Genomic DNA, 22,978 nt, shown 5'->3' with positions numbered 1-22,978 from the left:
GCTGTCTAAAGTCTAAAGTTTAAAGTGTATCTGACGATACATCCAAAGTCAGCACTCCCCCCCATTTGATACTTCACATTCATTTGAATCGTTTAGTTCAGATATTTGGGCATAGCAAAGGGCCACGTAAGATAACGGTAAACCAAATTCTGGCAGAGCAAAATTTATCTGGGCGATAAAATTAGATTAGATTAGATTAGATTCAACTTTATTGTCATTACACAGGTGCAGGTACAAGGCAACGAAATGCAGTTTAGGTCTAACCAGAAGTGCAATAGCAGCAAGTGCAGGATAAACAATGGTTCCATAAGTACAGGACATGGGTTTCTACCGAATAAATATAGAGATTGATACCATTATAAACAGAATTTTACTGATAGATTTGTCCTATGAGCATAATATATAGATAACTAGTATTGTGAACTAAATTTACAACTGGATATGTACCGAATATAATATACAGGTGGATATTACTATAAATAGAGTTTTACCGATATGTATATATAGATAACTAGTATTGTGAATTAAATTTACAGCTGGATATGTACCGAATATAATATACAGGTATTACTATAAATAGAGTTTTACAGATATGTACAGATATGTATATATAGATAACTAGTATTGTGAACTAAATTTACAACTGGATATGTACAGAATATAATATACAGGTGGATATTACTATAAATAGAGTTTTACAGATATGTACAGATATGTATATATAGATAACTAGTATTGTGAACTAAATTTACAACTGGATATGTACCGAATATAATATACAGGTGGATATTACTATAAATAGAGTTTTACAGATATGTACAGATATGTATATATAGATAACTAGTATTGTGAACTAAACTTACAGCTGGATATGTACAGAATATAATATACAGGTGGATATTACTATAGAGTTGTACCGAATATAATATACAGGTGGATGTTACTATGAATAGAGAAATACTTTAATGCTTTGCAAAACAAGCAATTGTTATGTTTTATCATCAGTTCCTATGTGGAGAATTTACAAACAGCAGCAGTTGCAGCGATAACAACAAATTGTAAATGCTTTTTTTAAAGTTATTAAGCACCGTAAGCATTTCAGAATAAAACCAAACGATTTTGTTTTGAATTTTATTCAGAACGAATCCCACTTTGGTTTTATTGTGAAAGGCGCCGGAAGTGGGTGTTCCGTGCTGGTAGCGCGTCACTAAGAGCCCGTCTTTAGCTTTGTGGCTAGGTTGGTTGGCAGTCGGTTGCTTTCTTGTTAGCCTTCCTGTGGTCTGCCGTCGCCGCCGCATATTTGGCCGCTATCTGCGCGCACCACAGAATACAGGTTTGGTTTTCCTCTTTTAACAACAAATACGCATATATAGTCCCGTCCCCCCCTTAAAGCCAGCCGTAACGTCGCGTTTTGTATTTGTCAGCCATGTTACTGTATATTTATGTACCAATCAATGATGCAGCCAGCACATAAATCCGTGTTTATTTATTTTTTTTAGCGGCTAACGTGCAAAGCAAAGATGCTGAAAATGCATCCGCACTCGGATCTTTGCTCAGACCAAAGCCTACCGACGAGACTGTGGTCGGTGTGGATCAAGAAATCAGTTCTGATGAAGCGATCTGCTGGTCTGATTTCACCGGGCTGGCTGTGTTTGCCTCTCTGCTGCTAATAGGCTGCTAGCGAGGGTTGATTAAGTGGGTTCACCCGTTTAAGAAAAACAAAACAAAACAAAAACAAAACACAAGGACGGGCCACAATTATGACATTTGCATTCTGCAGTCTGTCCTGCAGCTTAGATGCGCACCTTTGACAGCTGGTGATCTGGATTTACCTGCGCCAACTTGTTCCAGGTAGCACATTTTTGGGTGTCTTAGAACAGTGTTAGCATTGGATTTAGAGGATGATGCTTCTTTGCTTTGGCTCGGGGAAAACAGCTGCTATGCTGCTTAGACAAACAGATATAGGTTTTATTTTTTCCCCCTTATTCTCTCAAGCTTAAAGTGGCTCACAGAGTCCTCAGCCATCGCCCCGTCCCGAGCACTGCAGTGATTTCTGGGTTCATGTTTCCAGATGGACCAGCAGGACCAGTCCTATGTGTTTGCAAGTCTCACGCGGCCTCACTCGGAGCAGCTGCTGCAGGGCCTCCAGCTGCTGCGGCAGGACCACGAGCTGTGTGACATCGTGCTCCGCGTGGGCGACGCCAAGATCCATGCCCACAAAGTTGTGCTGGCCAGCATCAGCCCTTACTTCAAGGCCATGTTTACAGGTAACCTCTCGGAAAAGGAGACCTCCGAGGTGGAGTTCCAGTGCATCGACGAGGCTGCCCTGCAGGTACGCCCAGCGCCCAGCACACAGTCCCTGCACTAACCCACGGCCGTGTTGTCTCACCCGACGCCTTTTTCCTCTTCTTCCAGGCCATCGTGGAGTACGCATACACGGGGACGGTGTTTATATCCCAGGAAACGGTGGAATCCTTGCTGCCGGCGGCCAATTTACTCCAGGTTAAGCTCGTGCTTAAGGAGTGCTGCTCCTTCTTAGAGAGCCAGCTGGACGCCGGGAACTGTATCGGGATCTCCCGCTTCGCAGAGACATACGGCTGCCACGACCTGTGCCTGGCTGCCACCAAGTTCATCTGTGAGAACTTCGAAGAGGTCTGCCAGACGGAGGAGTTTTTCGAACTGACGCGAGCGGAGCTGGACGAGATCGTGTCCAACGACTGTCTGAAGGTGGACACGGAGGAGGCGGTGTTCTACGCCTTGGAGTCGTGGATCAAATACGACGTGACGGAGAGACAGCAGCACCTCGCCCAGCTGCTGCACTGCGTCCGCCTCCCGCTCCTCAGCGTCAAGTTCCTCACGCGCCTCTACGAAGCCAACCACCTCATACGGGACGACCACGCCTGCAAACACCTGCTCAACGAGGCGCTGAAGTATCATTTCATGCCCGAGCACAGACTTTCTTACCAGACCGTGTTGTCGGCGAGGCCCAGGTGTGCCCCCAAGGTGCTGCTCGCAGTTGGAGGCAAGGCTGGGCTCTTCGCCACATTAGAAAGGTAATCAAGCATTTCGCGCCGATCAGGAGGAGTCCGGTATTGACAGAGTCTAATGTTTTTTTAGACTTAGACAACTTTATTTGTCATTTTGTATTCACAGAGTGCGTGCAGAACGAAATTTCGTTTGCATACAGCTTGAAAAATCACAGTAAATTGCAGCAAATTACAGTAAATTACAGGATAAGGTGCAGCAGTGATTTATGAAAACAATTGAAATGTAAACAATGCAGGGGAAATAGACAGTGTGCAATTTTACAGTGTACAGGTGAGTATTATTAAATAATACTTACTTATTAAGTATTATTAAAATTAGTATTTTCCAACCCTCAGAACTAAAAAGTCAGAAAAAAATGTGCTGGACATTTTTTGATAGAGGTAGTAGTTTTGAATCCAACAGGAAATGAGACGAATGCAAGATTATTCCCATTTAATCAGCGATCAGATGTCTTAGATTTCTCAAAATGGTGTGCTCTTTCTCAATGCATTTATGAGCAAAAGGGGATTTTTAGTATTTAATGATTACAGTAAATTACAGGATAGGGTGCAGCAGTGATTTATGTAAACAATTGAAATGTAAACAATGCAGGAGAAATAGACAGTGTGCAATTTCACAGTGTACAGGTGAGTATTATTAAATAATACTTACTTATTAAGTATTATTAAAATTAGTATTTTCCAACCCTCAGAACTAAAAGTCATAAAACAAATGTGCTGGACATTTTTTGATAGAGGTAGAAGTTTTGAATCCAACAGAAAATGAGACGAATGTAAGATTATTCCCATTTAATCAGCGATCAGATGTCCTTAGATTTCTCGAAGCGGTGTGTTCAAGCACATGCTCTTTTTTTAATGCATTTATGAGCAAAAGGGAATTTTTAGTATTTAATGATTAGGGGGGAAAAGAAAAAGATTTTTCAAAATGTGACCTGCCAATCTTAGACTTGGACTTAGACAACTTTATTTGTCATTTTGTATGCACAGAGTGCGTGCAGAACGAAATTTTGTTTGCATACAGCTTGAAAAATCACAGTAAATTGCAGTAAATGACAGTAAATTACAGGATAAGGTGCAGCAGTGATTTATGAAAACAATTGAAATGTAAACAATGTAAACAATGCAGGGGAAATAGACAGTGTGCAATTTTACAGTGTACAGGTGAGTATTATTAAATACTTACTTATTAAGTATTATTAAAATTAGTATTTTCCAACCCTCAGAACTAAAAGTCATAAAAAAAATGTGCTGGAGATTCTTTGATATAGGTAGTAGTTTTGAATCCAACAGGAAATGAGATGATTGCAAGATTATTCCCATTTAATCAGCGATCAGATGTCCTTAGATTTCTCAAAATGGTGTGTTCAAGCACATGATCTTTCTCAATGCATTTATGAGCAAAAGGGGATTTTTAGTATTTAATGATTACAGTAAATTACAGGATAAGGTGCAGCAGTGATTTATGTAAACAATTGAAATGTAAACAATGCAGGGGAAATAGACAGTGTGCAATTTCACAGTGTACAGGTGAGTATTATTAAATAATACTTGCTTATTAAGTATTATTAAAATTAGTATTTTCCAACCCTCAGAACTAAAAGTCATAAAACAAATGTGCTGGACATTTTTTGATAGAGGTAGAAGTTTTGAATCCAACAGGAAATGAGACGAATGCAAGATTATTCCCATTTAATCAGCGATCAGATGTCCTTAGATTTCTCAAAGCGGTGTGTTCAAGCACATGCTCTTTTTTAATGCATTTATGAGCAAAAGGGAATTTTTAGTATTTAATGATTAGGGGGGGAAAAGAAAAAGATTTTTCAAAATGTGACCTGCATATCTTAGACTTGGACTTAGACAACTTTATTTGTCATTTTCTATGCACAGAGTGCGTGCAGAACGAAATTTCTTTTGCATACAGCTTGAAAAATCACAGTAAATTGCAGTAACTTACAGTAAATTACAGGATAAGGTGCAGCAGTGATTTATGAAAACAATTGAAATGTAAACAATGCAGCGGAAATAGACAGTGTGCAATTTTACAGTGTACAGGTGAGTATTATTAAATACTTACTTATTAAGTATTATTAAAATTAGTATTTTCCAACCCTCAGAACTAAAAGTCATAAAAAAATGTGCTGGAGATTCTTTGATATAGGTAGTAGTTTTGAATCCAACAGGCAGTTAGTCGATTGCAAGATTATTCCCATTTAATCAGCGATGAGATGTCCTTAGATTTCTCGAAGCAGTGTGTTCAAGCACATGCTCTTTCTCAATGCATTTATGAGCAAAAGGGAATTTTTAGTATTTAATGATTGGGGGGGAAAAAAAAAAAAGATTTTTCAAAATGTGACCTGCCAATCTTAGACTTAGACAACTTTATTTGTCATTTTGTATGCACAGAGTGCATACAGGACGAAATTTCATTTGCATACAGCTTGAAAAATCACAGTAAATTACAGGATAAGGTGCAGCGGTGATTTATGAAAACAATTGAAATGTAAACAATGTGAACAATGCAGGGGAAATAGACAGTGTGCAATTTCATAGTGTAGACTTAGACAACTTTATTTGTCATTTTGTATGTACAGAGTGCATACAGAACCAAATTTTGTTGCATACAGCTTCGAAATTACAGTATAAAGTTCAGCAGTGATTAAAAAGTAAACAATTAAAATGTAAACAGTGCAGGAGAAAGAAACAATGTGCGTTCACAGTGTACAGGAGAATATTTCAACCGTTTGTATGTGCAAAAATGATGGTGCAAAAGGCATTTGTCCAAAAATGCCAATCGTCAGGAGAGTGCCGATCAAGTTGAAAAATTGGTTGATAGTGCGAATGATTGGTGCGTCTTTGTTACAAATGTCTTATTTGTGAAGTTTTTTTTAATTGATTTTCATCTTTTCTTCTTTTAGCACGGAGATGTATTTCCCTCAGACAGACTCGTGGATCGGACTGGCCCCTCTCAGCGTCCCCCGCTACGAGTTCGGCGTGGCTGTCCTGGACCACAAAGTGTACGTGGTGGGAGGCATCGCCACGCACATGAGGCAGGGCATCAGCTACCGCAGGCACGAGAGCACGGTGGAGGCCTGGGACCCCGAGAGCAACACGTGGTCCTCGGTGGAGCGCATGGCCGAGTGTCGCAGCACGCTCGGCGTGGTGGTCCAGGCGGGAGAGCTGTACGCCCTGGGAGGCTACGACGGCCAGTACTACCTGCAGTCTGTGGAGAAATATGTGCCCAAGCTGAAGGAGTGGCAGCCGGTGGCGCCCATGACCAAGTCCCGAAGCTGCTTCGCCACGGCGGTGCTGGATGGCATGATCTATGCTATCGGAGGGTATGGCCCTGCACACATGAACAGGTAAGGAGTTTTGGAAAGTTTTTACATGGAGTGCCACACAAATCTGAATAACTTGTTGTAGCCCATGTCTTATCAGGCCCTATGAATATGCAGATTTTTTTTTTTTTTTAACATTTTTGCTCAATTTTAAACTTTTTTTGGTTTCTCAACCTTTTTGACATTTTAACTGTTTAGCTATTACCATTTTTATTTATTTAAATTGTGTGTGTGTTTTTTTTATAACAGAACTATTTAACTATCTGTCTTCCAACTTAAATTTTATTTTCATACCTTCTGTTTAAATTGACTATTCATTTTTCAGAACTGATTTTTTTAAATGTCTTTAAACTGAATTATCTTTTATTATGAATTTATTTTTCATAAACATGTTTTTTTTTTTTTATATTTAACTTATTTCCAAACACATTTTGAAAAACGGGTCAACCCAAACCTGCAGCATTTGGAGAGATATTGTTTGCTATTTTTTTCTATTTTATTTTTTTTTTGCACTAGGTAAAAATCTTAATATCGTTCATTGTTTTACCCTGTGAGGTATAAGCATACATTTTTATAGAGGATCCCTTTTAGTCAACTAAGAAAAACAAACAAAAAAAGAACAAAAATAAATAAATTAGGATTAAATATCTGTCTGTGTCGTCTCCAGTTGACTTGTGACTGGAGCCGCCGAACTGGTCGTGGTCTGATCTTTGATCTCTACTCGATCTCGCCTGATTATAAATAGAGCTAGCAATTATGTGAAGGATATCAAGTGTTGCTGAGAAAACTCTCGCTAGCTTGTTAATAAGCGCAGCGAAGATTGTTACAGACGTGTCGGAGATGTCTTATCGAGAGGGTGTCTGCATGCGTGTTGTTGATCGCCCTTGAGCCGAATCCCAGTTGCTCGTTTCCTTGACACCCAAAACCCTGCAGGAGAATGTGTTTGGACAGAGAACCTTTGGGGACATTTTCTTCATCCCCTCGTGGTTTGCATGTCCTTTTCACTATGCTGCAAAACAGTCCCAGACCTTCTACTGTTTATCAGGACTTTTGTCAGACTCGCAGTTGCCTCATGAGAAGTTAACTTCTCCCTCCTCAGGCGGACATTAACTATATAAAATGGCTTGTTTCGGTAAACTGCTGAATTAGCTGCATAAGAATTCACTTATCTTATTTTTTACACTGGAGGAAAAGTATATTCGTGCTAGAACTGTACAGTATGTCATGAATTCATCATTGTAAGATTTGCCAGTTCAAACTTTTGAAGCTTTATAAAGCACTTTTGGTAACAAGGCGATTCAAAGTGCTGTACATGAACAGAAAAAAATTACAGAGGGAAATATTACATAGCGATAGAGAAACGTTACATTAATAAAGGAATAAACTAAGTAAATCCTTAACTGGACTTCTTAATTCACTGAAGCTTAATTGTTTCTATTCATACATTAACAAACATACAGAAAACGTAAATTCATAGTACTTAATCATTTCTATTCATAATAAGAAAAAGTAAACCCTTGGGTGTTTCTGATCTAAAGTAGTTTTGTCCAACTTTTCCGACAGCTACAACTAGAATAATTTATTTTGTTTCATTGTAATAGGAATAAGCTAAGTCAATCCTTGGCAAGACTTCTTTATTTTCACTGGAGCAAGCTTCATCACTAACATTCAAGGCTTAATTGTTTAAATTCATACGTTAACAAACGTATAGAAAGCATAAAATCACCGTAAATGGTTATTTTGTTCCTAACTTTTGTGGGGTAAAGGAAGGAGCTATCTGCCATAGGATGCTCTTTAACGGCCAGGGACTTTTAAAGTGATTTTCTGAATTGCTCTTTGTCCACCGTCAGAAGATTATGATTATGTGACTTGAGTAATTTGTAGCTTCAGCAGGCGGTTGTTCATAGTTATGTTCGCTCCATCACACGGTCAAAAATGTCCGATGTTATAAATCTGCTGTCGCAAATGGGGATCAGAACTATAATCAAAGAAAATGAGGTTATAAGAAATGGTCAGAAATTGGTATAAAAATTAAATGGGATTGGAGATTTTGTAGTAGTTTTGGTATTTTCGCTGTTTTTAACTTGATCATCTTTCTTATTTAGTTGAGTTCCCTGAAGAAGATCTGGTTGAAAGCATTAAACCATTGTTTTAAATTTTTTTTTTTTTTAGATTTGACAAATAAAATTAAGATATAACAGGTCACAAACTGTCATTTTAAAGAATATTTCTTTAGTGTCGGGTAAACCAGTCTACATTTGACAAGCCTGAGTGAAATAGACTTTGAAAAGGGCCTGATCAAATTTATTCTAGATGCCCAGAATAGCAGTGAAATAACCCTTTAGCCATACTGCCAAACTGGAAACCAACTTCAGCATTGTGTGGTTTCACCACTTATTAAACTCCAGATAAATGTTTTCAACTCAAATGTCCAAAATATAGTTACGATTGACTGGGAAAATGTGGAAATATAAGTATGGAAGTTTAAAATAGAAAATTTGGAGAATTTTCCTAAGGTTAGGTGCTTGGGTACAAAATGGCTTTGTCTTAAAAAAAAATGTTGAAATGGTTAATTGACCTGGACCTAGTCTAGGTATGATACCACTACGTATCACAAATTAATTGATATGCAACTGTTGATTGCATGGTTATGAAATGGTATATAGGTATGAGATGGAGTAAATGGGATTAAAATGACAACGCTTTTATAGAAAACCAGGTTACAGATTGGTGAAGAAGTGAGAGTCAAACATAACCACTTCATAAAAACATAAAAACAGGAAAAACAAAACTCATAAAAATGTGTATGAACCCTGGACATAAAGTTGTCGTTCTCATTTTTATGTCGAGAGATGATGTAGTACTCTACAATCTGAGCTAGAGGTAGCATGTTGGTATTTGGGAGAAAAAAGGGGGACAATAGTGGAGCCTTGAGGAACTCCTAGAAGTGATCTTTGGTCCGTCTGATTCAGTAGAGCCAATCGTCTCAATATGCTAGGTATAGTTTGAACCAATTAGCATAGTAGAAACCTTACACTATATCTGTATGTATGTGTGAGTGAGTGAATGAATGATTGAATGAAGTAAGGTATCTCCTGGGCTCGGAAATAAGTGAGTAAAATATTAATAAAGAACAATAAAGAAACAAAATAGTACGTGACATGCATATTTGTGTAAATGGCTGGTAATACAGCTAGGGAATAGTAGTTTTGTTTTAAATTTTCTAAATATATGGTTTTACATATGTGAAGTTTGACCTTTTGTTTTTTGTTTTTTTTTACAATTTATTCAAGACTGGGCTAAGATTTTTTGCAACTCAGAAAAACTATTGCTTTAAGGTTTAGCGAAGGTAAATGCTAAAAATGTTCTCATTCTTAATAGCTTCACTGTTTATTGTGGTGGCTGCCATAGATGTCATCTTTTTTAAGATAAATGCTATGTAAAAGCTAGAAATCCCAATCGTTTTGGAGAGAGTTGGACCATAAATTGATTCAGACCATATTTTGGCGTTTTCTTATTACGTTTCATCCGGTTTGCAGCGTGGAGAGGTACGACCCCAGCAAGGACGCCTGGGAAATGGTAGCCCCCATGGCAGATAAGAGGATCAACTTTGGCGTGGGTGTCATGCTCGGCTTCATCTTCGTGGTGGGCGGCCACAACGGAGTGTCTCACCTGTCCAGCATCGAGAGGTTCGACCCACACCAGAACCAGTGGACGGCCTGCCGGCCAATGAGCGAACCCCGTACCGGTAAGTTACAAACCGTTTCATTGGCGGAGCTGGAATTTGCTGCGATGGTTTTTTTTTTGTTTTTCAGAAACTGGTGAGTTCTGCTCGTTAAAAAAAAAGCGCAATTTGTCTTGCAGGTGTTGGTTCTGCCATGGTGGACAACTACCTCTATGTAGTAGGAGGCCACTCCGGGTCATCTTACCTGAACACTGTCCAGCGCTACGACCCCATCTCAGACAGCTGGTTGGACTCCAGCGGCATGATGTACTGCCGTTGCAATTTTGGTCTGACCGCCCTTTGACCAATGGCCCAGCGAGCTAGGACTCAGTAAAACAATTTCTGACTAAAAAACATTTCCTTTTTTTTATCTGCTCTCCGTTTTTATTTCCCCACCACCTCACATTCATTCTTCAGGAGGTAATGCACACCTAAAAGAACATCCCGAGCGCTTGCTTGGGGTGGACGGATGTGCGCGGAACAGCTTGCCGGTTCGGGTGGACGGAGGCCGCAGGGACGTAAAAGCATAAAGATTGTGCATCAAAGGGAGGAAGATGTGTGGACGGAGGGGTGTGGCGCAGGCACCCGGATACGAGTGCTGCCGGACCACTAGGAGAGCTCCGAGCCACGCCCCAGAGGATTGTAGGAAACACCTGATTGTTTCACATTTTGTTTCTTACATTAGCGGGCCTTCATGTTCTCCGTTTTACACGTCAATAAGTTTAACGCGAAAAGCTTTCAGCTGCTTTCACAACTATGTTACATTTTTTGTTGTTGTTGTAGAACACTGCAGTTTGCTTGTGGCTTCGTGTGCACTGCAAAAAGGGAACTAAAATTAAGTAAATTTTTCTTGAAATTAGTGCATTTTTTTCTTGATTTGTGCAGGTAAATAAGATTATTTGCCTATGGAATAAGATTTTTGCACTTAAAGTAGGAACAATACATCTCTATCATCATTTTCCAAGTGCAGAATATCTAATAATCTTATTTTAGGGGTAGAACTACTAATCCCACTGGCAAATAGTCTAATTTACCTGCTCAAATTAATGAAAAATAGACACATTTCTAGAAAATGTTACTTACTTTTAGTTCCCTTTTTGCAGTGTGAACGTGGTTGAAGGGGGTATGTGCATGTCAGATGGGTCTATTTTTAGTTTTTTTTTCTTTTAGTTTTTTTTTGTTACACGTCCCCGTGTAGAACTGATGCTCAAGCTCGGTGTGGCAACGGGTTCTGCATCCAAATCAGTGCTTCACAGGAAGAAAAGTAAAAAAAAAAAAAAGAGCAAAGTTAGAAACTTTATATTTTCCTCAAAGGGCTGCCTTTCTCTTGTGTAAATAGTATAAATGAAATATATAGATAAATATATCCTCTAGTGCATTGCCTGTAAATGTTTATCTGCACTGGGTCACTAATGCGTGCGCGAATGTGTGTGGTTTGATTCACATGGGGGAGGGGGGGTGGGTGGGGGGGTTGGGATTTAGTTTGTCCGTTACTCTTTTCTGCTTCATCTTCTGTCGTTTCATCAAAAGTCAACCAATTTCAAAGGTCAGGTCGCGCACTTGAACGGTTGAAACTTATCTAGGCCAAATTTGTCTACAATATTAACTGGTGCTATATTTAGGATTCAGGATTTAGCCGTTTGTCTTGGTTGCTGCACATGTTCTAGTCGCCGTATGTTTAATCTCCGGGTCATTATTACATTTGATGCCAGCAATCTGCTTTATGGGCATTTAGATGCATGAGATCCTAAATAGCCCCTCACCAGGCAATAAAATGCGTTTAGACAAAAGGGAAATACTTTTCTTTTTTTTTTCTTTACACAGGTGCATCTCTAAAAAGTAGAATATATTCAAAAAATATATTTTAAACATCATAGATTTATTACATACAGAATAATATATTTCAAGTTTTTTTTTTTTCTTTTTAATTTTTGTTATAACTTAGCTTATTCCTTAGATCCTAGAACGGTTTGAACTATTAAACTTGACCATTTTATACATAAATTTCAGCTTTTCACAAATGCATCCATTTAGTGTACAGTATATGCATTTATTTGGATGGAGGGTAACGCTTGCTGGAACTTAAATCTAAATCTCCATAAAACTAGCAGCATAGGAAATCATGCTCTAAAAATGTTTTGGTACAGTTCTCTGTGGACCCTTTTTTTTTAAACCACACTTTTTCCTTCCACCTAACTTTCCATTAACATTCTAGCACGTATCAGTTGGAGAACTGCCAGCGTCTTTAGCAATCTCCTTTTGTGACTCCCTCTTATGGAGGATGTCGGTGACAGTCTCCTGGGCCACTGTCCAATCAGCGGCCTTTCCCCTGATTGTGTGTCTGCTATTGGAGGAAAAAAAAAAAAGCTTTCTTATTGGCCTTATGTGATATTCACATTGGAGGAACTGTGTTTTTGGTGTTAAATTAACAGAAACACTTAAACTCAACACTGTACGTAATTGAATCTAACCGTTTGAATTATAAAAAAGAAAAATATACTTTCATCCAATAGAGATTTTCCTGATTTTTTCTACTTTAATTTTTAGCTGCAGTAAATGATCATGCTTTCTTACAGTAATCCCCCTCATGTGGCCGCGTCTTGATGGGGAACTCCGGTTTTAGTTGGTACTTCACAGCCTCGTTTAAGGTGCCAGTACTTGTATTTTTTTTTTCTATTTTCTATTTTCCAACCTCAGCTGGAGGATCGGTTTCCCTCTCGTCCCACAGTGGAAGCGTCCTTCCAACTGATGCATTAGTGCTGCGTTCTTCCATGTTATGTGGTTTTCAAAGATGAAGCACCCAAAGGCTGTGCAAGCCAACTCAGGCCAAGTTACCCCCCCCCCCCCTCCCTCGCTCTGCAACACATTAAGCAGTGGGGCGTTCCTCTAATTGGGGGGGTGTCTGCCGTCTTGTTGAGTCACTCTTCATCTTTATTAAAATCACAAAGTCTAGTCACTTTGTGTGCGCTGGTGTTTGCACAACTTTTAACCAAGCTCTCTCTCTGCATTGCACTTACCAAAATATTTGGCACATCCCGTCATTTAGTTCTACTTTTTTTTTTTTCTTTCTTTCTTTCTTTTTTCAAGCTAATGGCATTTAGATGATGCAATAAGACTCGTTTTCCTCCTGGGACTGAAAATGTTTTGTGTTCGTCTGTTCAAAAAGCCAAGGCATCTCATTTTGCTGTAGCCGGGTTAACGGACCGTCTGAGGGGCCCTTTGGCCTCTCGTCATTTCCTTCACGTACATGAGATGTGCTCAGTTAGGTCAAGGGTTGGTATAGGCCAAATTAACACAGGTTTTCTGTTGCCACACAGAGGTACACTACAGACTTACTTTGCCACTTTGCTCTGGTCTCCTCTGCATTTTTCTGTTGGACGAGAAGTCAGATTGTTACTAGTGACATGTATTTATATAAGTTTCTTAATGATTGTTTGCATCTACATAACTACTTTCCTTTAAATTTAAATGTGTAAACAACCCAGTTTGTAATTCTGCAACAATGTATATATTAATTTGTACTTTTTTTTTTTTTGGGCATGGGCCGATATGCTAACCTTGAGTAAAGACACCGGGGTTCATGGTGTTTAAAGAACAGACATGCTGAAATATGAGCGGTTTTCTTTAAAATCTATGGCTAATTATTCCTGCTACTGCTGAAATAGTTAGTTATAATGTCATATTATTACATTTTAGATTTTGACTTCAGCAAAAATGAACAGCCACTAAATTTGATAGTTGTATTCAAGGGCTTTTTGTTCTGAATAACATGACTTTTTCTTCTTTTTGCTGTTCTGCTAAAGCGTAATAGTAGCCCCTCCTCACATCTAGCCAACTGGACATTTTAAACAGCATTATCTGAACAGCACTTTTTTAGTTATCACACTACAACTATTTTTTTTCCCCACAGCTGGAAATATTCACAAACCACTGTGTTTGTCTTTCTCTTAAGTAAAGCATTAGTTCAGCCAGCTAGCGAGCAATGTGCAGCAACAAGTGGGGGAGGGGCATCAACATACTACCGTACCCCAATCACTATAAAAATGACTGTAAAACCTAAATATTATTTTTGGAAAATATTTTTTTTCAACCTTTGCAGCCGGCCCATGCCCATTTGTTCTGTTACCCAGTTTCTTTGTTGTCTAATGCATATTATGTTTTCTGTTCACCTAACTGCGGTACAGTTGAAGTCGTGTTCTGCTGCCATTATTCATCAAGCATCAATGTCCACACCTCGGTTTTGCTTGTTTTGTTTAGTTTCTTCCTGTGGTAAATGCTGACTGCTGTTGTAATGCATTCTGGAAGAAAAAGCGATGAAAATCTGCAAATGTGAATCTGCAAAATGAAGGGAGTATGTATAAGTTTTTTTTGTTTTGTTTTGTTTTGTTAAGGCTTTCCCAACGCCCTGTTTTCTGCCATCACTCTCACCAAAGTGCTTGTACAAAGAAAGCAGATGGATGACTTTTTAACGACCTAAAGTCTGCATTCAGCTGCCAGTCTTTACATTTGTGTCTGAGAGGAAGAAAACTCCTGTGAAACTGATGTCAGTGTTAGCCAAAACGACCACTCTGCTTCTTTTTTAACATTTTCCGCCGTGTGTCTGGAGTCTCACCTTTAAAAAAAAATTTAAAATCCTGTGGATTAATGCTGGAAGTCAAAGATAACGTTACGTATAACGGAAACTGTAGCTCTTCACGTTTTATCACGCTTTGTTTGAAGACATTTTACATACATTTTAGTCAGTTTGTGTGGTGCAGTTGTACCCAGATTAAAATAAATGCCTGCCTTAAAGTTATGTCTATTTAATGTTTTTTTTAATTAGTATTCTTCATGAGGGAAATAAAAATACAAAATCACAAACAAATGTTCATAAAATATTTTATTTGTATTTTTCATTAAGACATCTGCAGGAAAAAAACGGATTAACCTCAACAAGCATGTCGTAGCTTTCTTGGCAGAGGCACTATGTGATAACAGTATTTATTAGACTAGAAAATCTTTGCAAAATATCTGACGTGAAAGCTGCAAAACTGTGAACCTTTCGGCATGGTTCTGGTCTGTGCTTCGTGCCAAATGAAAGCCCAAATGAACCTTCTAACATGAGGGAAACGATACTACCTAAAAACTGAAGCGGATTGTGTTTCAACGTTCACACTTTGAGTAAAAACAAAATGAAAAATCAACTTTGACAACTTATGCCACAGTGTAATTAGAGCACCAATTTAATAGTTAGATAAGGGCTGATATGCTTAAATCAAACAGAACACCAAACGTGTGCTGGAGAAACTCCCAACACCCACATCACTCTAATACATACACTAAATCCACTTGTAGGCCATAGTCTTGCTCTTTTTATTTTAAGGTATAAGCTGAAATTTGGGTGATGGAAGAAATGTTAAAGCTTTTTTACATCCCGGTTAAAATGATAGGTTTTATTTGCATAAAAATGAGCCCATATGTTATTTAAAAATCATTTTAAAAACAATTAGATCCTTCTTTTAAGATCCAATGGAAAAAAAAACATCCCTGTTGCACAAGTGTGCGCAACTTTAACTTTTTCTCGAGTCCAAATTTGATTAATTTCAACATTCAGTCTTGTGTTTACGACCACCATCAGTTATAGAGGGTCTGAGTAACCCAAAATAAAGAAACAGGCCAAGAGGGTTTTTTTTTTATGCCACTGCCAAATGGAGGGTTCTCCAAAAGTGATTAAAAGAAGAGGCGAAGACGTGAAATGTGTTCTACATTTGTCTGGACTCAGGAGGAAGGTTGCAGGACAGAAGTCTTTATTTCCAAAAAAAACCCCCAAAAAACATCCAGGTGGCTAAACTCTTTTAAAACTTTGTGCCATCTAATGAAACAATGCTTGAACCTTTCGCCTGCAACTCCAAAAAGGTGCTAAAGGTTTGGGCTCAAAAACAGCACCAGACACCACAACTCAGAACTGGGGATTGTTTCCCAAGCTGAATGAAATAAAGAGCATTTCTATAAAAAAAAAACAGTCAACTTTGAAAACCGATGTCTGGTAGACCACTGAAGATGAGAGATCATATTACTCAGGATCACAATGGCTTCCTGAGCCATCTTTGGCCATGAGACGTCCTCACAACCTGACATATTGGGAGAACCTTCGTAATAGAGGGGTTAAGTATTATGAAGGCGTGTGGGATGCTGATAGATTCTTAACGAAGGTGGCGAAATGCTGAAACTGAATCAAAAGTCGCATCAACAAAAGTTTTAGTTTGAGGTTTTACACATTTTTGCATCTATAGGTTATTGCATTATTTTCATTTTCCCTGCTAGTAGGATTGTGTGTGTGTGTCTTTTTCAGTTGAACTGTACAGGATGCAAGTCTGGCTGAAGGTGGAAAAACGATTAAAAACGATTTATCACCGATTCATTTGTAATGTAAAAAGAAACGAGACATATTAAAAAGGGGCGCGTACACTTTTAAGATCCACTGTAAAATCGACCCAGAACTATTATAGTCCACTGTACTCTTGGATTCCAAGCATGCCTCCATAAAATAAGCGTTTTGTGCGCAGCATGTTTGGGGTAAGCAATCAGCTGATACAGAACACGAGTAACTTTTGCCTTTTACCAAAGGAAGCATACTCAGGCCATGAATTAACCACAAACAAAAGAAAAGCACACATATCAGATATGCAATGCCAAAAATAGGAATAATGCTGGAAAAAAAAAATATCCAAAAGGATCCTTAATGTGTTTGTGTCCAACTGCGACTACGAGCCGTCACTTGTCAGATGCACGAACGTAGACCAAGGAGGACAGCAGCAGGAGCTCTGGGGGCTTATGCAGCAGGATCAGATTATCGTTCCTCAGGCCGTCATAGTGCATCCAGCAGCCGTCTATCTGGAAAGCTGCCGAGTAGTGATGCTCCTCCTTGTTGAAGAGTGTGGCGCCCTCTAGTAGGTATCTGAGGGCAGAGTTACACGTCAGATCCTTCTGTCCCAACTCAGCCTCAAAGGCCTGCGGAGTAACTTGTCCCACGCATTTCTATTAAATCTTGTATGCGTGCATTCGTGTGGATCTGTCTTTCAGTTTTAAGAGATGCATTAGTTAAATTTGCATTGCTCTATTAATATTTTCATTCATTTAGATTTTTTCCCCCATCATAATGTGCAACAAAATTAAATCAATGAACAGTATGGGCACATGGTGTTAAATGTTGGTTTTTACAACAAGAAAACTCCCAAAACAAAGTTAAAAGTATAGCATTAATGTGTTTTCACTTTATCTAATAATTTTAGTATGAATTTCTTCAGTTGAACAAAAACAAAACAGAAGTAATAATATTTGGACCAATAGAGGAGAGATCAAAAGTTAGGTCACAGCTCCAGCTGCTTCAGCTAAAAACCACTGATCAGGCCCGAAATCTGGGAGTAGTGATGGACTCAGACCTGAACCTCCAAAAGCATCTAAAGACAATTACAAGGTCAGCTTTCTACCACCTGAAGAACATTTCTAGGATTAAAGGACTGGGGTCCGTTTTTCGTACGTCGCTAATTCAGTTAGCTGGATTTGATTGTTGACGATATGGCATGATCTTGAATCGTTTGGTTCTTCGAAAGACTTCCTGCACTTGTTGTCATAGCAACATGTGCGCCAGCTTAAGCCTGCTCGAGAGCAGGCTTATTTCATGTAAACAAGATTAGATCACGGCTGTATAAGCGGAGGACATAGGGAAGTCTGTCGTAGCCATGTCGTCCATTTTTACGACAGCAACCTGTTGCGGAAGGTGCAAGAATAATTGCAGAGTTTTTCAAATTAATCGTGTATTGCACAATAGACAGGATCCTTTAGTGCGGCGCGACAGTGTAATTGTAGAGAGATTTTTCTTGGTGGCTGTTAAACAGACACACACATCATTTAACAGTGGCTTTAAAGAGGAAAAAGTGATGTTGGAGCCATAAATCTAAAATATTTGGGTTATTTGTATGATGGTTTGCTTTATATTTTTCTCATATTCGGTAAGATTTGTTCAGGCCATTTTATTCTGAAGTTTAGTTTTACTTTGAAAGGCTTGCTTCCTGTCGAGCCGTATATTGTATTAGAAAAAACTATGGATGGATTATCTAGACACGGAGCAATACAGTTTTACCGTGTAAACTGTGGATGACTTGGAAAAGGAAGAACTTCATTTTTTTTATAGATAAAAAGTTTTTTGTTAAAATTCCCAGTTTGCACGTGTTCTTTACTTCCAGTGTCTAAGGAATGACACTGAAATTTGGATCTCTTGACATAACAAGTGCATTTTTAAAATAAAGTATAATAATTAAAGGCTACCATTTTGTAGAATATTCTTGTACTTCACTTTTACTTGTCCCCATGTTCTAGTGGGTCCCGTGGAGGCTCTGACATAAAATAACAAAGTAATATCAAATTATTAAAATGCAAAAATTCATGCTGTAGAAAGTGATAGAAACATCTACCAAATTATTTACGCATTAATTTGTCTGCTGCTTTTTGCCAGCCCTCTCTCCTGGCTTTAGCAGACTTTGAGGTGTTCACTGTCGTTTTAATTAATGACTCAAATTCGGCATAACCTTCCATTAAAAGCTCGTGTTCTGCTTGGGAGAAAAACTGTGGGCGTTCTTTGGCCATGCTGAACAGCCAATAGCAGCGCTGCTGATCAATGTTTCTACTATCGATACATTTCCCCTTTTAAACAAACGCATGAACGCGCAGTTATCTCAGATAACTCAATCCAGCCATACTAATCATAAACAACAGGTGTGTTCGAAGAACCCAGTTAGCCGGATCATGATTAGCCGGATGAAATCATCTTGGATGTGTCATTTGATCTCGGATGTTTTAAGCAACGTACGAAGAACGGACCCCTGATGTCTCAGCAGGATCTGGAAAAACTTATCCATGCGTTTATTTTTAGTAGAATTGATTACTGCAACGGTGTTTTTACAGGTCTGCCTAAAAAGTGGATCAGACAGCTGCAGCTGATCCAGAACGCTGCTGCACGCGTCCTCACTAAGACTAAGAAAGTAGAGCACATCACCCCAGTTCTAAAGTCCTTACACTGGCTTCCTGTATCTCAGAGAATAGACTTTAAAATACTTCTGTTAGTCTATAAATCACTGAATGGCTTAGCACCTAAATACATCACAGACTTGTTATCAGCGTATAAACCCTCCAGACCACTAAGGTCTTCTGGCTCCAGCCTACTCTGCATACCTAGAACCAGAACTAAACAAGGAGAAGCAGCATTTAGTTCCTATGCTCCACTTATCTGGAACAAACTTCCAGAAAACTGTAAAAGTGCAGAAAGCCTGAGTTCCTTTAAATCGAGATTAAAAACACATTTGTTTAGAATTGCCTTTGAATGTTCAAGTTAAAATGTTTTACTGTTTTCAAATGTTCTTTTTTGTTTCTACACTATCCCTACTTGCTTTTATTCTGTTTTATTTTCCAATATTTTAATCATGTAAAGCACTTTGCATTGTCTCTGTACTGAATTGTGCTATATAAATAAATTTGCCTTGCCTTACAGCTGTTCCGTGAATAACAAGAACAGGACAACTAGTAGATAAGCTCTACACCACGCTTGTCTTTATGGAAAAGTAGAAATAAAGCCTGTTGCTACAGATGGTGAGATGAACTCTAATTTAGTTTCCCACAATATATGTAGGCGCCACAGCAGGCAAATAAGGTGATCAGGTTGGATTTAAGCTTGAAGCTTCTGGACTAGACATCCCAAATGCTATGTGTGATGAAATACTAACAGCCTATTCCCCTGAACACACCTTCTCCACTGTGACACTCGGTTGTGGCAGCATCATGCTGCGGGAATGTTTTGCTTTCAGCGTGGCAGGAAAGCAAGTAAGAGTAAGTTGATGGAAAGATGGATGAAGCTAAATAAAGGACAATCCTTTTGGAAAAATGTCTTAAAAAGGTATAGCGGATGATTTTTCAAGGAACATAAGTAAGAAACGCCAAAGTCCCTTGTTGAATAACTGCGCATGTGAAAGACTGTCTTACCTGCTTTTCCGCTCCTCAGGGAGAATGAGTGAAAAAAAATCTCCCAAATCCACTCTGGTCTCGTTTCTTTATACTGAGACCTTTGTTGTTTTCTCATAAATTTGTAAGACAGTTTGCTTCTTGCAAATGTCAGCCATTTTCAAAGTATACGGCAGGAACAGCGGAGCTACAACGACCGGCTAACACCGAAGCTAACCGCACACATAAACACTAGAAGTGCGCATGGGCAGCCAGCATGCGCACTTTGAGCTTGAGCCCTTTTGCCAACCCCCCCCCCACACAAATATATATATATATATATATATATATATATATATATATATATATATATATATATATATATATATATATATATATATATATATATATATATATATTTATTAATAATAATAATAATAATAATAATAATAATAATAATAATAATAATAGGTAGAAATGTCAGTGCTTAGATGTGCAAATCAGGTAGAGACAACCAAAAAGACTTGCAGCCTAAATTCCAGCAAGGGGTTGGTTTTACTAATTATTGACTCAGGGGGTATGAGTATAATAGGGCTGTGCATAAAAATCGATACAAATATTAATATTGATGTTTTTCAATAAATTGAACATAAATATAATATTTGGCTGGTTTTGTTGATTGAATGACTGAGCATTAATTTGACATTAAGAAATGTCGATAATGGAGTCAAATCAAATCAAGCTGAGCTAAATCGAGAATCGTATCAAATCGGCTCATCCTAGATGATGCCCAGCCCTACTGTATATTAATATTTGTTAAAAAACAACAAAAAAAAAAACATGCATTTTTTTTATTCCAGTTCGCTGCTATGGACTATATATGTTGGTCTATCAAATATTAAACTCTTGCACCAGTTCATACCTGTGCTGACAAAGAGCCAGATGGTAAGGTACATACGACAGATCCTCTGACCTCCACTGCTGCATGTTGAGGATCACAAAGGGCGGGGGTCCGTGGCAGAAGACCCTTTGAGAAAACTCCCTTAAGCCGTCACATCTGTCAAGAAGACGTTCCACCTGTCAGTGGGGCTTAAGACTGTAGCACTGAATGTTGAAACAGAAAAAATGTCTTACCATAGTGTCTTACCCTAGCTCTGAGCAGAGTAGGAGTTTGGGGCAGAAGAATTCATCCACCGCAGACTGGATCGGGTCTTTGTGAGGAAGCTCGTGAGGAGGGCTGCAGAAAAAAGTAATGGGAATATCGATAAAGCAATTACTTTTTTTTTTTTCCTAACTTTTTTTATTGGACCGTGGTCTCCTGCGAGCGCGTTACCTGATGTTGATGGTGGTCTTCTTGACGTTCTGGAAGCGACCCTGACAGTCGCGGTTGGTGCACAGGCTCTCCTGGGTGGTGGACATGAGGTTCTCCAGGTTCTCCGTGAAGTTCTCGTGCTCGTTGCCGAACAGGTCGATCTCCAGGGCCGCCCGGTGGATCTCCGAGCGGTACTGCCTCTTGGACATCCTGTTCCAGATCCACAGCATCTTCACCGTGGCGTAGTCGCAGGAGTCCATCAGGTAGAGGAAATGATCCACGAACTGCTTCCCCAGGAAGACGGCCAGCTCCCTGTGGAAGCCCTGGTTGTCTCGCAGGATCACGTACAGGATCATGAGGAAGCCGTCGATGGTGCACGTGTTTTTCAGCTGGACCTCCACGTACAGGGGGATGCAGGATATGGCCTTGCGCCCCGCCTTTATGGTGAAGACGCCCCCCCAGGGAAGCACGGGCCTCCAGAAGGAGCGGTCCTCCTCGTCGTTGTTGTTTATGGAGGCACGGATCTCCTCAAACAGCGTCTTAGACCTGAACAAACATCATTCGTACGAGTTTAGACATCCTCGGCTTTACACGGAGAGACGCTCGGCGGCTGGATCCGGACACGATCGCCTCGGCTAGTTTAGCCCTGACGTAAACAGGACGGCAGTAGCCTACGTGCAATGCTAGACGTCCACAACGCCAAGCCTCCAGCGGATAACGGGGCTAATTAAAAATATGCTAATTTGAATGCTGCACCTCCGTATTCAACTTACCTTTCGGTCTGGAAATTGTTCTCGGCGTTTGAAAATCGCGAGAGCTCCTCGATGTCGTTCAAAACACTACTGAATCTGCTCTCCATAGCTCTCCGTCTTTCGTCATGTCTCCCGTCACACTAGAAGCTCGATAATACAAGAAGCGTCCAATGATATTTTCTCGCACTTTCTGGTGAAATTATAGGGATTTCGTCTCTTAATGAACCCCCCCAAACAAAGCGCCGTACGCGTCATTTGACCTACATAAACACCGCGAGGGTTTTCTGGCAATATTTATGATCCTAATGCGTAAACACGCTACTGCCCCCTGGCGACCATCTGCGGAGTTATTTCCGAAGTAGTCCATCCTTCTTCTTAGAGGAAAAGAAACACAGGACCGCTATTGGTTGAGAGCTACGTCTAGCGTCATCAGTAGGCATTTGATTGGCTCGTAAGAATTACGTCAGTTACGCCCTCCACAGCTTATAGATGCATAGCAGTAGATGTCGCTTGAGCACCCGAATCTTACACCATCATTACCGCCACATTGTGATAGGCGCATTTTTTTTAAAAAATGTTGAATATATTTTAATATAAAGACGAAAGCTAAACTAAACTAAAACAGGTGTTTGATAAAGTATGTATTGTTTTTTAATTACCTTTTATATTAACGTAAGAAGGTTTGATTATGAAATCAATATCATTATTGTTTGTAGTATGAATAAAATGTATTTTTACTGTTAAAATGTATATTATTAAAATGACATAGAAGTACAGAGTTTAAGTAAGAGTATTGAAAGTAGTATCTCATAAATTATGGTCTCATTTTAGAGGTT

At 39.2% G+C, this 22,978-nt stretch overlaps 2 protein-coding genes across 3 annotated transcripts; one reads left to right on the top strand and one right to left on the bottom strand.

Moving 5' to 3' along the window:
* The first annotated feature begins 1,186 nt into the window (after positions 1-1,186).
* On the top strand, positions 1,187-10,605 carry LOC105917482 (kelch-like protein 28). The gene is made up of 6 exons (XM_012852293.3): positions 1,187-1,333; positions 2,072-2,332; positions 2,416-3,053; positions 5,963-6,406; positions 9,922-10,130; positions 10,247-10,605. The coding sequence occupies exons 2-6, from the start codon at positions 2,072-2,074 to the stop codon at positions 10,408-10,410; spliced, it is 1,716 nt and encodes a 571-aa protein (XP_012707747.2). The 5' UTR covers positions 1,187-1,333; the 3' UTR covers positions 10,411-10,605.
* A 4,362-nt stretch (positions 10,606-14,967) lies between these two features.
* Positions 14,968-22,501, bottom strand: c19h14orf28 (chromosome 19 C14orf28 homolog). 2 transcript variants are annotated; one of them, XM_012852295.3, is made up of 5 exons: positions 22,164-22,501; positions 21,412-21,936; positions 21,226-21,315; positions 21,052-21,135; positions 14,968-17,043 (listed from the first exon to the last, which is right to left on the bottom strand). In XM_012852295.3, exons 1-5 carry the CDS (start codon positions 22,247-22,249, stop codon positions 16,860-16,862), a joined length of 969 nt encoding a protein of 322 aa, XP_012707749.1. In that variant the 5' UTR covers positions 22,250-22,501; the 3' UTR covers positions 14,968-16,859. The 2 variants fall into 2 exon arrangements, with proteins under 2 accessions (XP_012707749.1, XP_012707748.1); XM_012852294.3 differs by having other exon boundaries at positions 21,001-21,135; positions 22,164-22,500.
* Between the last annotated feature and the right edge of the window lie 477 nt (positions 22,502-22,978).

Source organism: Fundulus heteroclitus, chromosome 19 (genome assembly GCF_011125445.2).
Source record: "Fundulus heteroclitus isolate FHET01 chromosome 19, MU-UCD_Fhet_4.1, whole genome shotgun sequence".
Taxonomy (NCBI): Eukaryota; Metazoa; Chordata; class Actinopteri; order Cyprinodontiformes; family Fundulidae; genus Fundulus; species Fundulus heteroclitus.
The sequence above is the reverse complement of the archived record's forward strand: the minus strand, read 5'-3'. Positions and strand labels throughout refer to the sequence as shown.